The sequence below is a fragment of the Cricetulus griseus genome, chromosome 2 (assembly GCF_003668045.3).
Source record: "Cricetulus griseus strain 17A/GY chromosome 2, alternate assembly CriGri-PICRH-1.0, whole genome shotgun sequence".
Taxonomy (NCBI): Eukaryota; Metazoa; Chordata; class Mammalia; order Rodentia; family Cricetidae; genus Cricetulus; species Cricetulus griseus.
This window is the reverse complement of record NC_048595.1, coordinates 378,619,555-378,633,834: the sequence shown is the minus strand read 5'-3', so window position 1 is coordinate 378,633,834 and position 14,280 is coordinate 378,619,555. Positions and strand designations below refer to the sequence as shown.

Sequence of the window (14,280 nt, the reverse complement as noted above, 5' to 3'; positions counted from 1 at the left end):
CATCCTCGGTAAGTCTTTATAAATATATAGATTAATAATTATGGTTGATACTTAAGACAGAGATAGCAGATAAGAAATCCTAGTCATTGGCCAGCAGCATTGTACCTAATAATATAAGTCTCTCTGTATTACTTGGGACCTTAATGTAGTGGTGGGGCTCAGGGGGCTTGGCGGAAAGACACACAGCTAGTTCCAGGACAGCTAGGGCTGCTACACAGAGAAACCCTGTCTCAAATTTTTTTTTTCTAAAAAGCAGAAATGTAAACTGGGAGGTGGTGACACACGTGTTTAATTCCAGCGCTTGGGAGGTAGAGCTGGCAGATCTCTGTGAGGTCAAGGCCAGCTAGTCTACAAAGAAAGTTCCAGGACTGCCAGGTAGGTCTACACAGAGAAACAATAAAAAAACAGAATTTAATCTTGAAAATTGTATTAAAAAAAACCAGAAACATCACATTAACATAAATATTTTTATTAAAATTAATTTTGGAAACAAAATGACAGCATTGTTTCACATTTTTGCAGCCTTTTTTCTGACAACAGAAGCTGGAGTCTGATATCTGCTTCATGTGAGCACTGCTTTGAAGTAAATGAATGCTTTCACCTGGAACTGCACCGAAGGAAGGATTTCAGAACCCCTGCAGAACCATTAGCCACTAAAAGCCACAGCAACAAAACCATTTCTCAGTAGAGACTACAGTCACTTACAGCATCAGAATGACAACTACTTCCATGGCCAGTATGTTTAAAGGAAATTTGAGCTCTTGTTAACACAATTTGAACATTTTTTACTTACTTATTTAGGCTAGCAATTAAACCCAGGGTCTTGGGCAAACACCACACTGTTGAGCCATAACCCCCCCCACCTCTCAAGCCTACAAACTGGAATTTGTTTTGGAAACAAAGTCTCCTGGACTCCAGGGATCCTTTTTCTTTGTTCCCAGGTACCTGGGATTACAGGCATATACTCAAACTGTCAAAACATCAATTTTTAATTTGAGTTTGAAAATCACAATGTTACCAGCCAAGATTTTAAAAAAAGTTTTGTTCCAAACTAGAGAATGCAACATGCTGTACATAGCCAGCACTGATCCTGTAGTGTTTCAGAGTTTACCAAGCCCATTTGCTCATTCTTAGGCTCCCTCATGAGAGAGAGATGAAGGCCCAGAGCAGACCTGGTTGGTCCAAGGCCGCCACTGAGGCTGTGGGCTAGGACTGAGCTAGGTTGAGTCCCTTGTCTTTCCTCATTCAGCTGCCCAGTGCTATCTCAGAAGGAAGACAGAGACCTTGGTGTTTCCGGGTGCAGGTGACCCACAATTCCAGCCTTTACAGGTTCCTGTGACCTTGTGATGATGCAGCTGCAGGACACCTCCATTCTGGTGATGACAGTACACTTTTTGAGGTTGTTTCTGGCACTGAAGAGGCCCCTTCTCTTTCCATATACACACGACAGCAACCATTCTCGAACTTAAACGACTTTATTTGACACAAAATACAATATGGCTGTGGGAACAGCAAACTCCAAAAACAAAGGAAAGAAAAAAACCACGGTTCTATCTAATTTATAATTAACAGGAAGGCAAGTCACTACACGAGTAACAAATGGGTGAGCTTTAGGGAGAGTCATTTCTAGTGCCCATACCTGAAAGACAAAACAAATGACCTCATGAGAATGCTAGAGAATAAAACACTTGTTTGTTTGTTTCTTTTTCCAGACAGGGTTTCTCTGTGTAGCTCTGGCTGTTCTGGAACTCCCCCTGTAGGGGCTGGCCTCAAACTTAAGTTCTGGGACCAAGGGTATTCTCTACAATGAATGACTTAAGTTTGTTTAATTATAAAAATGTGATCAATTAGCTTTAAGTTTGGTATCAGGATTAGCTGAGTTAAGCCACTCAGCTTAACTAAGTTGGCACCTGAGGTGGGAGGGTCCTAATGAATTTGAGGCCAGTCTGAATTATAGAATGAGATGCTGTTTCAAGGAAAAATAAACAGCACCAAATAACAAAAGTGGTTCTGGTGGGTACATCTGTGATCCCTGCTCTGGGTAGGCAGAGGCAAGAGGAATTCCAAAAGTCTCAGGCCAGTCAGGGCTACACCAAAAGACCCTAAACATCACTAGACGCCCAAAGAAAGGTAACAATAGTGACAATGAAAGTTTGCATGATGGAACTATCAGGGTAGAGTTACAGAGATTTACTGACTCATTTCAGTGATACTAGGGACTGAATCCAGGACCCTGCACAGCTAGGCAAGTATTCTACTACTGAGCTTTGACCCCTAGCCCTGGGAATACTTGACCACCTCTTTTTTTTTGTTTTTCCTTTTTAAACAGACTTAATTCACTTTATTTTTCTTGTACAAAAACCCTTATGTGGTGGCCACAGCTGGAGTCTGGGTCCTCTAAACAGAGACTCTGGTGTGGGCTTTCACAAGATGGTCAGTGAATTCCTGATAAGGAGACTTGGTGAACACAGTCTCTTTCCAGAGGTCAGGGGTCAGGTAGCTGTAGGTCTTGGAGATGGCATTAAAGGTGGCCTTGGCAAAGTTGCCCAGGGTGGCAGTGCAGCCCCTGGCTGATGTATAGCAGTCATCAATACCAGCCATTATCAGTAGCTTGGGCACAGGGGCAGAAACGATGCCAGTGAGTCTTGGGGGGATGAGAAGCACCAACACAGAGCTACAGGGGCCTGACACTTTGCATGGAACAGTGTGGGGCTTGACAATCTTGTTCCCCCCAGTAGCCTGTCCACACAGGGACAATGGAAAGCTTGGCTAAGATGATGGCCCCTCGGATGGCAGTGGCTACCTCCTTGGAGCACTTAACACCAAGACCAACTGTAGTCCCCAATAGCAACAAAAGCATTGAACCGTTGACCATTGTTTTTGACTCCCATATTTTTCACTTTGATAAACATAGCAGATTGAAAAACTCCTGTAAAATGCTGGCTAATCCCTGCTTATTTTCTCAAAGCCTGGTTTAAAAATAAGGTATGGTAATACATGCCTTTAATAACTCAGGAGGCAGAGACAGGTGGATCTCTGAGTTTGAGGCCAGCCTGGTCTACATGGTCTACAGAGTGAGTTCCAGGACAGTGAGACAGCCAGAGTTACTTAGAGACCTTGTCTCAAACAAACAAAACAAAAGAAAAACATGCTCCACCACACGAGCTGTTTTCAGCTTGAGCCCAGTAAAATGACATTAACTAGAAGACCCAGTTAAATGACATTAATAGAACCCCAAAAAAGTGAAACACCTACTTTTGGAATTCCCACTCTCTGTTGTCCAAGGGACACACCTGCCTTGTTTTGAGCCATCGAGAGATGCAGTGGAAATGAAAAGCATGCTGAAAGAGAAGACAGGTTGTTACATGTCACTGCAGCCACCACCAATCATGGGCTGCTAAGTGGGGAAAGACAACAGGGGACAGGGCAGCCTTGGATGAGGACAACATTCCAGAGAACATCTCGGAACCCTTCCTATGGATAAGGGTACTTCCAATAAAAACACATGATATTCCCCTACGCTAAAGAAATGAATCATCAGGGAGCACAGGAATATGTTCTGACAGTGAGGTCCTGTCTCTCTAAGGGGATGTGCTTCCTGTCGCCATTTAGCTGTTGACAGGATACTTGTACATCTCTAAGAAAGGAGGTCCTGACCACAGACTTCAAATGTGAGAAAAGACAACTATTCTTTCAAAGCAACAATTTTCTAGAAGATTCTGTCCATTCAGATTCTTAACATGATTCATCATGAAAAACCAAACAACCAAACAAACAGAAAACTCAAAATCCAAACCAACCAGCATTCTGCAGGCTTATAACCCCAGCACTTTTAAGGTGGAGTACAGGGAACCAAGAGTTCAAGGTCACGCTCAGTCACACACCCACTTCAAGACCAGCCTGAGATGCAGGAGACCCTATCTAAAACAAACAAGGCAACAGAACAAAAAGCCCTCTCAGAATTTCCAAGAGGCAGAACCTGAGACACTTCCCAAAACACCTAGGTATTGGGGACAGTTCATCCAAAGATAGGTAATAGCTACCACCTCCCTGCTAAGTATCCTACAGAATGGGGCTTAACCCCTCAGACCAGCAAGAACTCAAGGGCAAAGAGGCTGTGAATGAGGTTTCAATGCAAATGGACCCCAATTTTCTTCCTCTTAATTTAAAATGAAGTAGAGACTTTATTTAGCAAAAGGCATAATTTACCAAGGGCACATTGACAGCCCAGGTTTATAGAAGTTGGTATCTATTACCTCATTCAAGCCCAATGCAACTCTGGCAAGCAGGCATGACAGATATTACTATCTGTACTTTACAGACAGGAAACTGGACCCTGAACAAATGACTTGTCTAATTCACAGAGCTGGTTCATACAAGACTCAGTGGCAGACCATGACCAGGCTCTCCTTTATGGCAAGCTGGCTGAATAAATACATCTTTATCTAAATTTTTCCTTAAAGAAATTTTCTGGCAGGGCAGTGGCTCACTCCTTTAATTCCAGCACTCCGGAGGTAGAGGCAGGTGGATCTCTGTGAGTTCGAGACCAGCCTGGTCTACAAGAGCTAGTTCCAGGACAGCCTCCAATGCCACAGAGAAACCCTGTCTCAAAACAATACAAAACAAAAAAACAAAAACAAAAAAACCAAAAACAGATATTTTCCTTTTTTTTTTTAAGACAGAGTTTCTCTTATATTTTTGGTTGTGATCCTAGCCTGTAACGGCTGAGCCATCTCTCCAGCCCCAGGGTTTCTCTTTGTAGCCATGGTTACAAAGTTGGGGATCCTCAAACTTGAGGATCCACCTGTCTCTGCCTCCTGAGTGATGGGATTAAAGGCATAGACCACCATACCTGGCTCAAAAGTTCTTGAATTTAGATAAAATCCCAGTATGGTGGCATGCGTCTTTAATCCCAGCATAGGCAGACACAGGCAGATCTGAGCTCCAAGTCAGCTAGGACTATAAATTGAGTGTCTAAATTAATAAAAATTTAAAATGACATTTATTTCTGTTTATGTTTGTGGGCACTCACATGGAGATCAGAGGATAACTTGTGGAATGGCTTCGTTCCTTCTACCATGGGGGCTCCAGAAACTGAATTCTGATTGTTAGGCTTGTCACTAAGCACCTTATCCAGTGAACCACCTCAGTAGGCTCACCCTGTCCTTCAGACAGAAGAATATCACCTTTAGTCTCGAGGAGGTGAGGGCAAAGCACCTGGTGTATTTCCTCTATCTCCACGAATGTTTAGCGGCCAAAGGGTCTAAACAGAGAAGTAAGAGTATGCAGTAGTGGATGGGAAGACAGCCTCAAGGCCACTGGGAAGCACTGAGTACTAGTAAGGGCCACTCCTAAAACTCTATTCATTTAGCTTTCCTTTAAAGATTATTATTTTTGATTATGTGTACGTGTGCGTGCTGTGGGTATGTGCAAGTGCCTTCAGAGACCAGAGGTGTCCAATTCCCCGAGCTAGAATCCCAGGTGGTCTTGAGCAGCCTGTTGTGGGTGCTGCCAACTGGACTTGGGTTATCAAAGAGCAATATGTGCTCTTAACTCCTGATCCCTCATTTAGCTTTTCTTTTTTTTGGTATATTTGAGTCAGGGTTTCTCTGTATCGCCCTGGAACTTGCTCTGTAGATCCCAGGCTGGCCTTGAACTCAGAGATCTGCCTGACTCTGCCTCCTGAGTGCTGGGATTAAAGGCATATACCACTACTTCTCTGTAGCTTTTTAAATAAATATTTCTTCTTACTGTGTCCTGGGAGCCATTCTAAGTACTTTAAAAACATTTGTTTGAGGGGGCTAAAGAGATAGCTTAAGAGATTAAGAGCACTGGCTGTTCTACCAAAGGATCTGGGTTCAATTCCCAACACCCACAATTGTCTATAACTCAAGTTCCAGGGGTTCTGACACCCTCATATAGATATACATGCAGGTGAAACCCCAATGTACATTAAATAAATAACAACTTTTAAACATTAAACAGTTTGAGGCTAGCCTAGTCTACAAAGTAAATTCCAGGACAGCTCCAAAGTTACATAGAGAAGCCCTGTCTGAAAAAAACAAAAAACATTTATTTGCTTTGGGTAGCACATGTGTGTACATTAGGACAACTTGTGGAAGTCAGTTCTCCCCTTCTACCACATGTGTCCTGGACTCAAGTTCAGGTCATAAGGCTTGGCAGCAAGACTCCTTATCCACTGAGCCATCTCACTGGTCCTTTTTAAATCATTTAATCCTGTTTAGACTTTCACTATTATCCACATTTTATCTGAGGGTACCCAGGATTAGAGACTTTAAATGTTCTGACAAAGTCACTTAGCTAGTAAACAGAAACAGAGGATGATCTGAGCCCAGATCATGTGTGACTCCTGTGTCACAGTGGAAGCTGTGCATCCAGGGCCTGACTAGTCAGGGCAGTGTTAGCTCATGTAACTATGGTTCTACAGATGAACTCTGACGTGCTAGAAATAACATATTTGTTGTCTCTTCTCCTTCACAGCTGTTACACTCTGCAAGGCTGTACATTCAGTCCAACATTGCTGCATTAAATATTTTTGGCAGGAGCCATAAAACACAAACACACACACAAAACTGCTGCACAAAATCTAACTTAAACACACAGAGACCTTAACACTCAACACATTCACCAAACCTCATCCCTTGATACTTCTCTTGAAAGGTCTGTTGAGAAGGTGCAGATACTCTCCTAAGACTGAAGATAACCCCTAAAGGTGGCTGAATACTCAAACACTACATAGGAAAGTAGGCCAATTTAAATAATAATTAACACACACTAGTTTTTCTTTATAATAACTACTGTTTATCTGGTTAACGGTAAATACTATAAGGATTTAAAATCTGTTTTTATTATTTGTATATATTTTGGGAGAAAGGTGGGTTACTCATTTTTTACCCTAATAATTTTCAAGACTGGCAAAGCAAGGACAAGCAGAACGCATGCATAAGCCATTCGGATAGGTAAAGATGGCTCCTTACATTACAGACTCCCCACGCAACAGTACACTCTTCGGAAGTAGCAGACGCCTGGTTGGCCTGACATTCAATGCCTGTGGGAACAAGAACAAAAGCTTCACTAGACTGCGGGTAGCAGCTTCCAACCCAGCCAGCCAGGTCCTAAAGTGGATAACTGGCCATTAACCATTTTCAATGGATATGAAAAAACGTGGAGAGGGCTGTATGGTGGCGCACACCTTTAATTCCAGGACTTGGGAGGCAGAGGCAGAAGGGTCTCAGTGAGTCTGAGGCTAGCTAGGGCTACTCATTTGTTTCCCTAATAAATTTCAAGATGGACAATGCAGAAAAGTGGCAATGCATTTACAAAGTGTTATTGTTGATGGCTCCACAGTCAAGAATTTACTGGGTCTAGGCCTGGGGCTCATGCCTGAAATCCAAAGCACTCATGAGGCAAAGACAGTCAGTTATCTGTTGAGTTCCAGGTCAGCCTGGACTGTACAGTGAGACCCTGTCTCAAGCAAAAACAATCCTTCCATAAAGACTGACATAGTGGTGCACATCTTCTATCTCAGCAGTTCAGAGGTGGAGGCAGAAGGAACCATGGAGCCACTCACCAGCATGACTTGAGTCTCTCTCACGCACACATACATATATACATGTACAAGCATACATAATTACACATCTAATCAAGCTGCCAAATTTGCTATGTAGCCAAGGATGACTTTGAACTCTTGATCCTCCTGGTTCTCCTACTATGGCAGTTTGAATGTAATTGGCCCCCACATTCTTATAGAGTGTGGCACTATAAAGAGGTGTGGTTTTGTTGGAGTGGGTATGGCCTTGCTGGGGGAAGTGTGTCATGCTGGGGTGGGCTTTGAGGTTTCCTATGTCAGGATATCATCCAGTGTCTGAGTCAACTTCCTGTTGCCTGCAAGATGTAGGACTCTCAACTACTACTTCAGCACCACATCTGCCTGCATGCAGTCATGCTCCCCTTCATGATGATGATGGACTGAACCTCTGAAACTAAAAGCCAGCCACCCCAATTAAATGTTTTCCTTAGAACAGTTGCTGTGGTCACAGCTGGGTGGTGGTGATGCTTGCCGTAAATCCCAGCACTTGGGAGACAGAGGCTGGTGGATCGCTGTGAGTTCAAAACCTGTCTAGTCTACAGAGTGAGTTCCAGGACAGCCATAGCCATTACAAAGAGAAACCCTATCTTGAGGTGGAAAAAAAGAAGAAAAAGAAAGAAAGAAAGAAAGAAAAAAAAAAAAAGAGTTGCTGTGGTCATGGTTATCTCTTTATAGCAATAGAAACCATAACTAAGGCAACCCAGACAAGTACTGGGATTCCAAGTATATACCATTATACTCAGATATATCAGGTTTTTATTATATAAATTCAATATTTTATCTCATGTGACATTTTGAACATAATGAGGTAAGCAGAGGCAGGAGGATCATGAATTTGAAGTCAGCCTGGTTATGTGCAATTTCAAAAGAAAACAAAAACCCAAAACAAAATAAAAACCCTAAAAAACAATAAAGATAAACAGGGCACTTAACCCCTGAGGCAGGAGGATATGAGTTCAAGGCCAGACTGGTCTACAGAGCAAGTTTCAAGATAGCCAGGGCTACACAGAACAAAAACAAGGGGCTGGAGAGATGCTCAGCGATTAAGAGCATTGGCTGCTTTTCCAGAGGTCCTGAGTTCAATTCTCAGAACCCACATAAAGGCTCACAACCATCGCTAGTGGGAAGTGATGGCCTCTTCTGGCATAAAGGCATACATGCAGATAGAGCACTCATATATATAAAATAAATAAAAATTTTTATAACAAATTCGGGAGGGTGGTGGCACACAGATCCGAGTTCCAGAACAAGCTCCAAAGCTTCAGAGAAACACAAACAAATAAACAAAAACAAAACACACACAACATATTATTAGACAATGTAAGTATCTAGTGGGGAAAAAAACATACTAGAGTTCGTTTGTCCTCCCAAGAAGTATGTTCTCTGGAATGTAGAGACACAAAATGACTTAAATAAAGGAAGGTAAGAAGGATATCAGTTCCAAGGACGTAAGATCCTCTCTAGTGCAACTTATGATCATACAAGGGACAGACTGCATTTACACAACCAGAGACTCCACTCGTATTTAAGCCATGCTGTTTCAGTGATGGGCTCCTCCCATCTACATTAAACATTGCAGCTGCTGATCTGCTTTCACTATAGTATAAAAAAGAAAAGGTCAAAGTTCAAAGAAACTCTAAGTCATCAACAACAACCAGCAAAAGGCACATGTGCTTTTTTTCTTTCTTTTGGTTTTTCGAGACAGGGTTTCCCTGTGGCTTTGGAGGCTGTCCTGGAACTAGCTCTTGTCGACCAGGCTGGTCTTGAACTCACAGACATCCACCTGCCTCTGCCTCCCGAGTGCTGGGAGTAAAGGCGTGTGCCACCAACGCCCGGCAGCACATGTGCTTTCTAACACAAATCTTTTGATTCATGCTTTCCAAGTGATCACAGACTGTTAAATATTTGTTTTTTTGTTACTCATCTAGCAAATATTCAGTGCAATTTTAGTATGTATTAGACAATATGTTAGAGCAGTAAATAACAGTTAAAAAAGAGGACCACCTAAATAAATGATAAACATAAAGGGGCACTATGGCATATTCTTAGGAATATCTGAGAGAATTGCCAGTAGCCTATGTGTACATGAGTAAATGTAAAGAATGTGTGTGTGTGTGTGATATACACACATATATCACACACACACACAAAGACATACACAGAGATGCTGTTTAGACCAGCAAATACACAATTTTAGATTATATATGGCTGGCTGTAAATTTAATTTATAATATATTCACTTATTTAATGTGCTTGGGTATTTTGCCTGCACCAGAGGATACCTGGTCTGTTGGAGGCCAGAAGTGGACTTTGACTAACCTGAGACTGAAGTGATAGGCCATGTTAAGCCTCCATGTGGTTGCTGGGAATTAAAACTCAGACCTCTAGAAAAGCAGCCAGTGCTCTTAACTGCTGAACCATTCCTCCAGCCTGTGACTGTAAATCTTGCTCAACAAAACCTAGCTCAGATAAGAGTACTGAAGCTCAAACTTTAGCCCTGGCGGCCTGTAATTTGCCACAATACTCCTGTTACTGCCTCCCAAATGCTGGAATTACAGGTATGCACGGTTTATCTACCTTCAAAGGTCACTTTCTTTCACTATTGTGTCTGTGTAAGATGGGAAGAAACAACATCTCTTCCTATAACTCATTCTAAATGGGATCTTGTTGGCTTTACAATGAATAATTTATTCTGAGACCTGGGGATGCCTCCTAAGACATTATTTAAAAAAATAACTTTATTTGAAACGGTTGATAGCAACCGTTTGGGCAAATTGTTTTTTGTTTTGTTTTGTTTTGTTTTGGTTTTTTGAGACAGGGTTTCTCTGTGTAGCTTTGGAGCCTATCCTGGCACTCGCTCTGAAGACCAGGCTGGCCTTGAACTCACAGAGATCTGCCTGCCTCTGCCTCCCAAGTGCTGGGATTAAAGGCATGTGCCACCAACGCCCGCCCGTCGAAAAATAGTTTTAACTATTTAACTTAATAATAAAAATAATTTTGAGTGGAGCTGAGTACTGGTGGCTCAGGCATTTAATCCCAGACCTCAGGAGGCAGAAGAAGATGGATCTGAGTTTGAGGCCAGCTGGTATACAAAGTAGTTCTAGTACAGCCAAGGCTACACAGAGAAACTGTGTCTCAAAGAACAAAATAAATTTATTTCAAACACACCAACGGATGAGATGCACTCATGCCCAAGGGTTTTGACCCTGCTTTGTATCTATCTACTTGTAAAGAAGAAAATTGGTCACATCAGGATGACCACCATTTCTGTAACCTTTTCCATTTCTCTCCGTCCTCCCTGAGTTACTTACAAAGATCCATAATGTGGTTCCTGCAGATGGCACAGTTATCAACCACAATATCCCAGGCCCAGAGGGCTACTGCATTCCACTGCAAAGACAAAGGGGGTTAACAATGCATTTTCCTAGTAATGTAACAGGATTTCAGGTTTCAGTTCAAGCTACCAACTCCCTGGCCTTAGGGGCTATCAAAGAAAGAATGTTTTTGGATTATACTATTTGTACTACATCAGAGGACAACAGCAAACCACATGTATGCTTCCTCATTCATCTGAAGATGTAAACATGGGATGCTTCAATTTTCTGTCTATAGTGTAAAATAATTTAGCTAGTCCAACCAATGTAAGCAAATTAGAAATATTTTTTAAACACCGGTTTTAGATTTAAAGAAGTACAAACTTGAATTATTGTGGAGCTTTCCCTGGCAGTTGTGGAAGGACTCAAAATCTGCAGAAGTCTCTGCTCTTCAAGCAGTTTTGGACACATAAGGAGGTGAACAGAATGGAGTAAAATGATGACAGGATCATAATGTGGATAATCGTGGGATAAGCCGGATAGCCAGTTACCTACCTAGCTTCAGTACACAGAACAAGGTCATCACTTAAATCTTAACAGATTAATTCATGGCAAAGTAGAATCCACTACAATTTTCTTTCCCTCTTATCCTGGAAACTGATGTTGTCAACTTTTATATGTCCAAACTATTAATTCTAGTAAGCAAGTCGATCTAAAAGTAGTTCAACTGGCTTCTGCAATTATACATACATATTGACAGACACCCCTTTCAAGGGCTCTTTCAAATTCAAGTCTCAGAAGTTCAGTAACTTCTACATCACTTTTTATACCACAGCATCAACTCGGGGGGTTGAAAAAAAAACGATTACTTCTATTCTTCAATATGGCTGCTGGCTGTAACTGAGCAGCAATGGCCACAATGAGATGCCAGAAAAGGGGGGTGGGGTGGAGGGTGTGCTCAGCGACACGCTCCAAAAATACATGAAAACATCTCTCCGACTACAATATCTTCATTTTTACAGATTTATGTATTCTGAGGTAGGAACTGACACCTTTCTCTCAAACTGTTGGCAAACTATGAAGGGAACAGCATGCAAAAAGACTTTCGACATTTTTGCTTTCCTGCTCCCAAATCATGAACAATTAGTATTCCACTTTCCTAAATGCCACAAGTTCTGGGCTTGCTTTTAAAACAAAGCCCACGAAGCTTTGTAACTACTGATTTTGATAGAAGGGTATCCGGACGTTACAGAACTATGGGACTGGCAAAACCTATACGTGACAAGCAGTAGACATTTCTGAAGAACCAAGTCTTATACTCGAGACTAGGGCCTTAGAGCCTAATGGAGGCCTCCATACAATCGAGGACCCACACCAGGTCTCTCCGAGTCAATAGACTCAAGGATCCAGGAAGGGGCGGGGCAAGGAGAACACCGACCGACAGGGCTCCTGAGAGCCTCCTCTGCGGTAGGGGCTCACGCTCCCGGCTTTCTCCGCACTGCCCCATCCTCCACCCGCCGCAGTCTCTCCGAGAGCCTCCATTCCACCCACCCCACCCTGTCCTTCCCCCACCTCTCAGTCAATTCAGTGACAGCTCAAGCGCTTGGCTCCCGCAACCAAGTCGACGCAGAGTATTTCAGTAAGACATCCTGCGATTGGCCCCTCAGCTACCCCAGCGAAACTTATATGGCCTCAGAGACTGGGTCACCATCATGCCCATCAATCCTAAAGCCCGCCCCCCAGCTTCCTTTTCGTGGTACCCGGTCCCAGGAACGCCCTGAAATGAAGCTCTTTCCCCCGCGCCCCGCTCGTCCTGGGGCCTGCCAGCCATATCCACACCTCTCTAGCTTCCCTGAGGAAAGTGCTGGCCAGACCCAACCTTTTTCACTTCAAAGCGCTTCTTGCCCGCGCCGCTGTTGGTGCCGCTGGGGGTATCCACATCCATCGCTGCCGCCATTTTGGAAACACACGAACACCCGGCAACTGCGCTTGCGCACCGGGTCACACGTCGCCTCCTGCTCCCCACCTCAGGCTCCTCCTCCCGCACCCCTCCCCTTATTGGCGCGCGCGGGTGGAAGGGGCGGAGCCTTCGCCACGCCCCTTAAAGGCGCAGGCGGATGTTCTTCGCCCTCCGCTGGGGAGTAGGCTTGAGGCGGGGCCCGGCGGGGCCGAACTATGTGAGACAGCCGGTGGGAATGTCCGTGAGGTTTCACGCTGCTCGCCTTCAGGGCACCCTCTTGGCCTGATTCCTTCATCTGGGGCGGTGGCTGCCCTTCTTTGCCGGGACTTGCACCTGGTCCATTCTCACAGCGCTGCCCTCCGGTGCTGCGATGGAAGGGGCTTGGGCGGGTCTGTGGAAACCCGAGACTCCACACGGGCCTTCCTCTGGTGGTGGCCAGCTTTGGGGCTACGCGGTGTGGCAGTGTCCTGGAGGCCTGCGGCCAGGTTTCCCAGAGCCCGGGCACCAGCCGAGTTCCCAATGAGTTTGGGAAATGATTTGATGGGGAGAGAAGAGGCTTGAATGTTCTGCCCCAGACCTAACAGACATTCTGCAGCTCTGCCTTCGCTTTCTCACCAGAAAGAGATGGAGAACGCTTAATTAAGAGCCTGGGAGATGCCATATTACCTCTCCTAACCAGCCAGTCCTAAATGTCGTCCCTTTCTCCCCATTTCCTATCCCAATTTGGCTGCTTGAACTACAGTTAAACTAGTTTATCTGTAGTGGCTGGACTTGAATTTGGATGAGGCATTCTGATAATCTTACCGCTCATTTCCATCGAGCTAAACAACATGCTCCCACGTTTAGTGCAGGCCTCCATGGTTCTATCTCCTAAACTAGCAGAGGCATGACTGAAATATATCACCTTGAATTTTTTATATTTTTATTAGTCCTATAATCCTAGGACTTGGGAGGTAGAAGTAGAACGCCGTGGTGTTCCAGTTCCCACAACAGGACAACAAAAGAGTTATATTTGTAATGTCACATATCCTTTTAAAAGAGATACTTATTGGAGAGTAATGGAGTGTTGTTAATGTCATTGCTGAGCAGGGCAATACTTCCAGAAACAACACCACAGCTTTAACGTGCACAAAGAAAATGTGTGACAGCCTGGCTGGGCCTGCCTGTATGTGTTTGTCCAAGTTCTGCCTCCCATGTTAAAACTGTCATTCATTTATTATGTGTTAACAAATTCCCTATGGGATGCTAGAAATCTACAGTTAATTAAGATACTGAGGACATACTTATTCATTATTCAACAAATATCTTGAGTATGTATCAGGTCTTTTAAATTTTGTTTTGTTTGTTTGTTTTAAAGATTTATGCTGGGCGTTGGTGGCACTCACCTTTAATCCCAG

General features: G+C 43.6%; 1 protein-coding gene and 1 pseudogene across 1 annotated transcript; both read right to left on the bottom strand.

The window, feature by feature from the left end:
- Nucleotides 1-1,456: 1,456 nt before the first annotated feature.
- Rbx1 (ring-box 1) lies at nucleotides 1,457-12,959 on the bottom strand. The gene is made up of 5 exons (XM_027404072.2): nucleotides 12,803-12,959; nucleotides 10,921-10,999; nucleotides 6,999-7,069; nucleotides 3,256-3,341; nucleotides 1,457-1,639 (listed from the first exon to the last, which is right to left on the bottom strand). Exons 1-5 carry the CDS (start codon nucleotides 12,878-12,880, stop codon nucleotides 1,627-1,629), a joined length of 327 nt encoding a protein of 108 aa, XP_027259873.1. The 5' UTR covers nucleotides 12,881-12,959; the 3' UTR covers nucleotides 1,457-1,626.
- On the bottom strand, nucleotides 1,646-3,249 carry LOC107978681 (annotated as a pseudogene).
- Nucleotides 12,960-14,280: the final 1,321 nt, after the last annotated feature.

What these genes read in the sequence shown, in the direction of transcription:
- Rbx1 (XM_027404072.2), bottom strand. Translation starts at nt 12,880, where the DNA reads ATGGCGGCAGCGATGGATGTGGATACCCCCAGCGGCACCAACAGCGGC. An exon ending in GAACCACATTATGGATCTTT is followed by an intron (nt 7,070 to 10,920) that starts GTAAGTAACTCA and finishes TTGTTCCCACAG; the next exon opens with GCATTGAATGTCAGGCCAAC. An exon ending in TTGCGTGGGGAGTCTGTAAT is followed by an intron (nt 3,342 to 6,998) that starts GTAAGGAGCCAT and finishes CTTCTCTTTCAG; the next exon opens with CATGCTTTTCATTTCCACTG.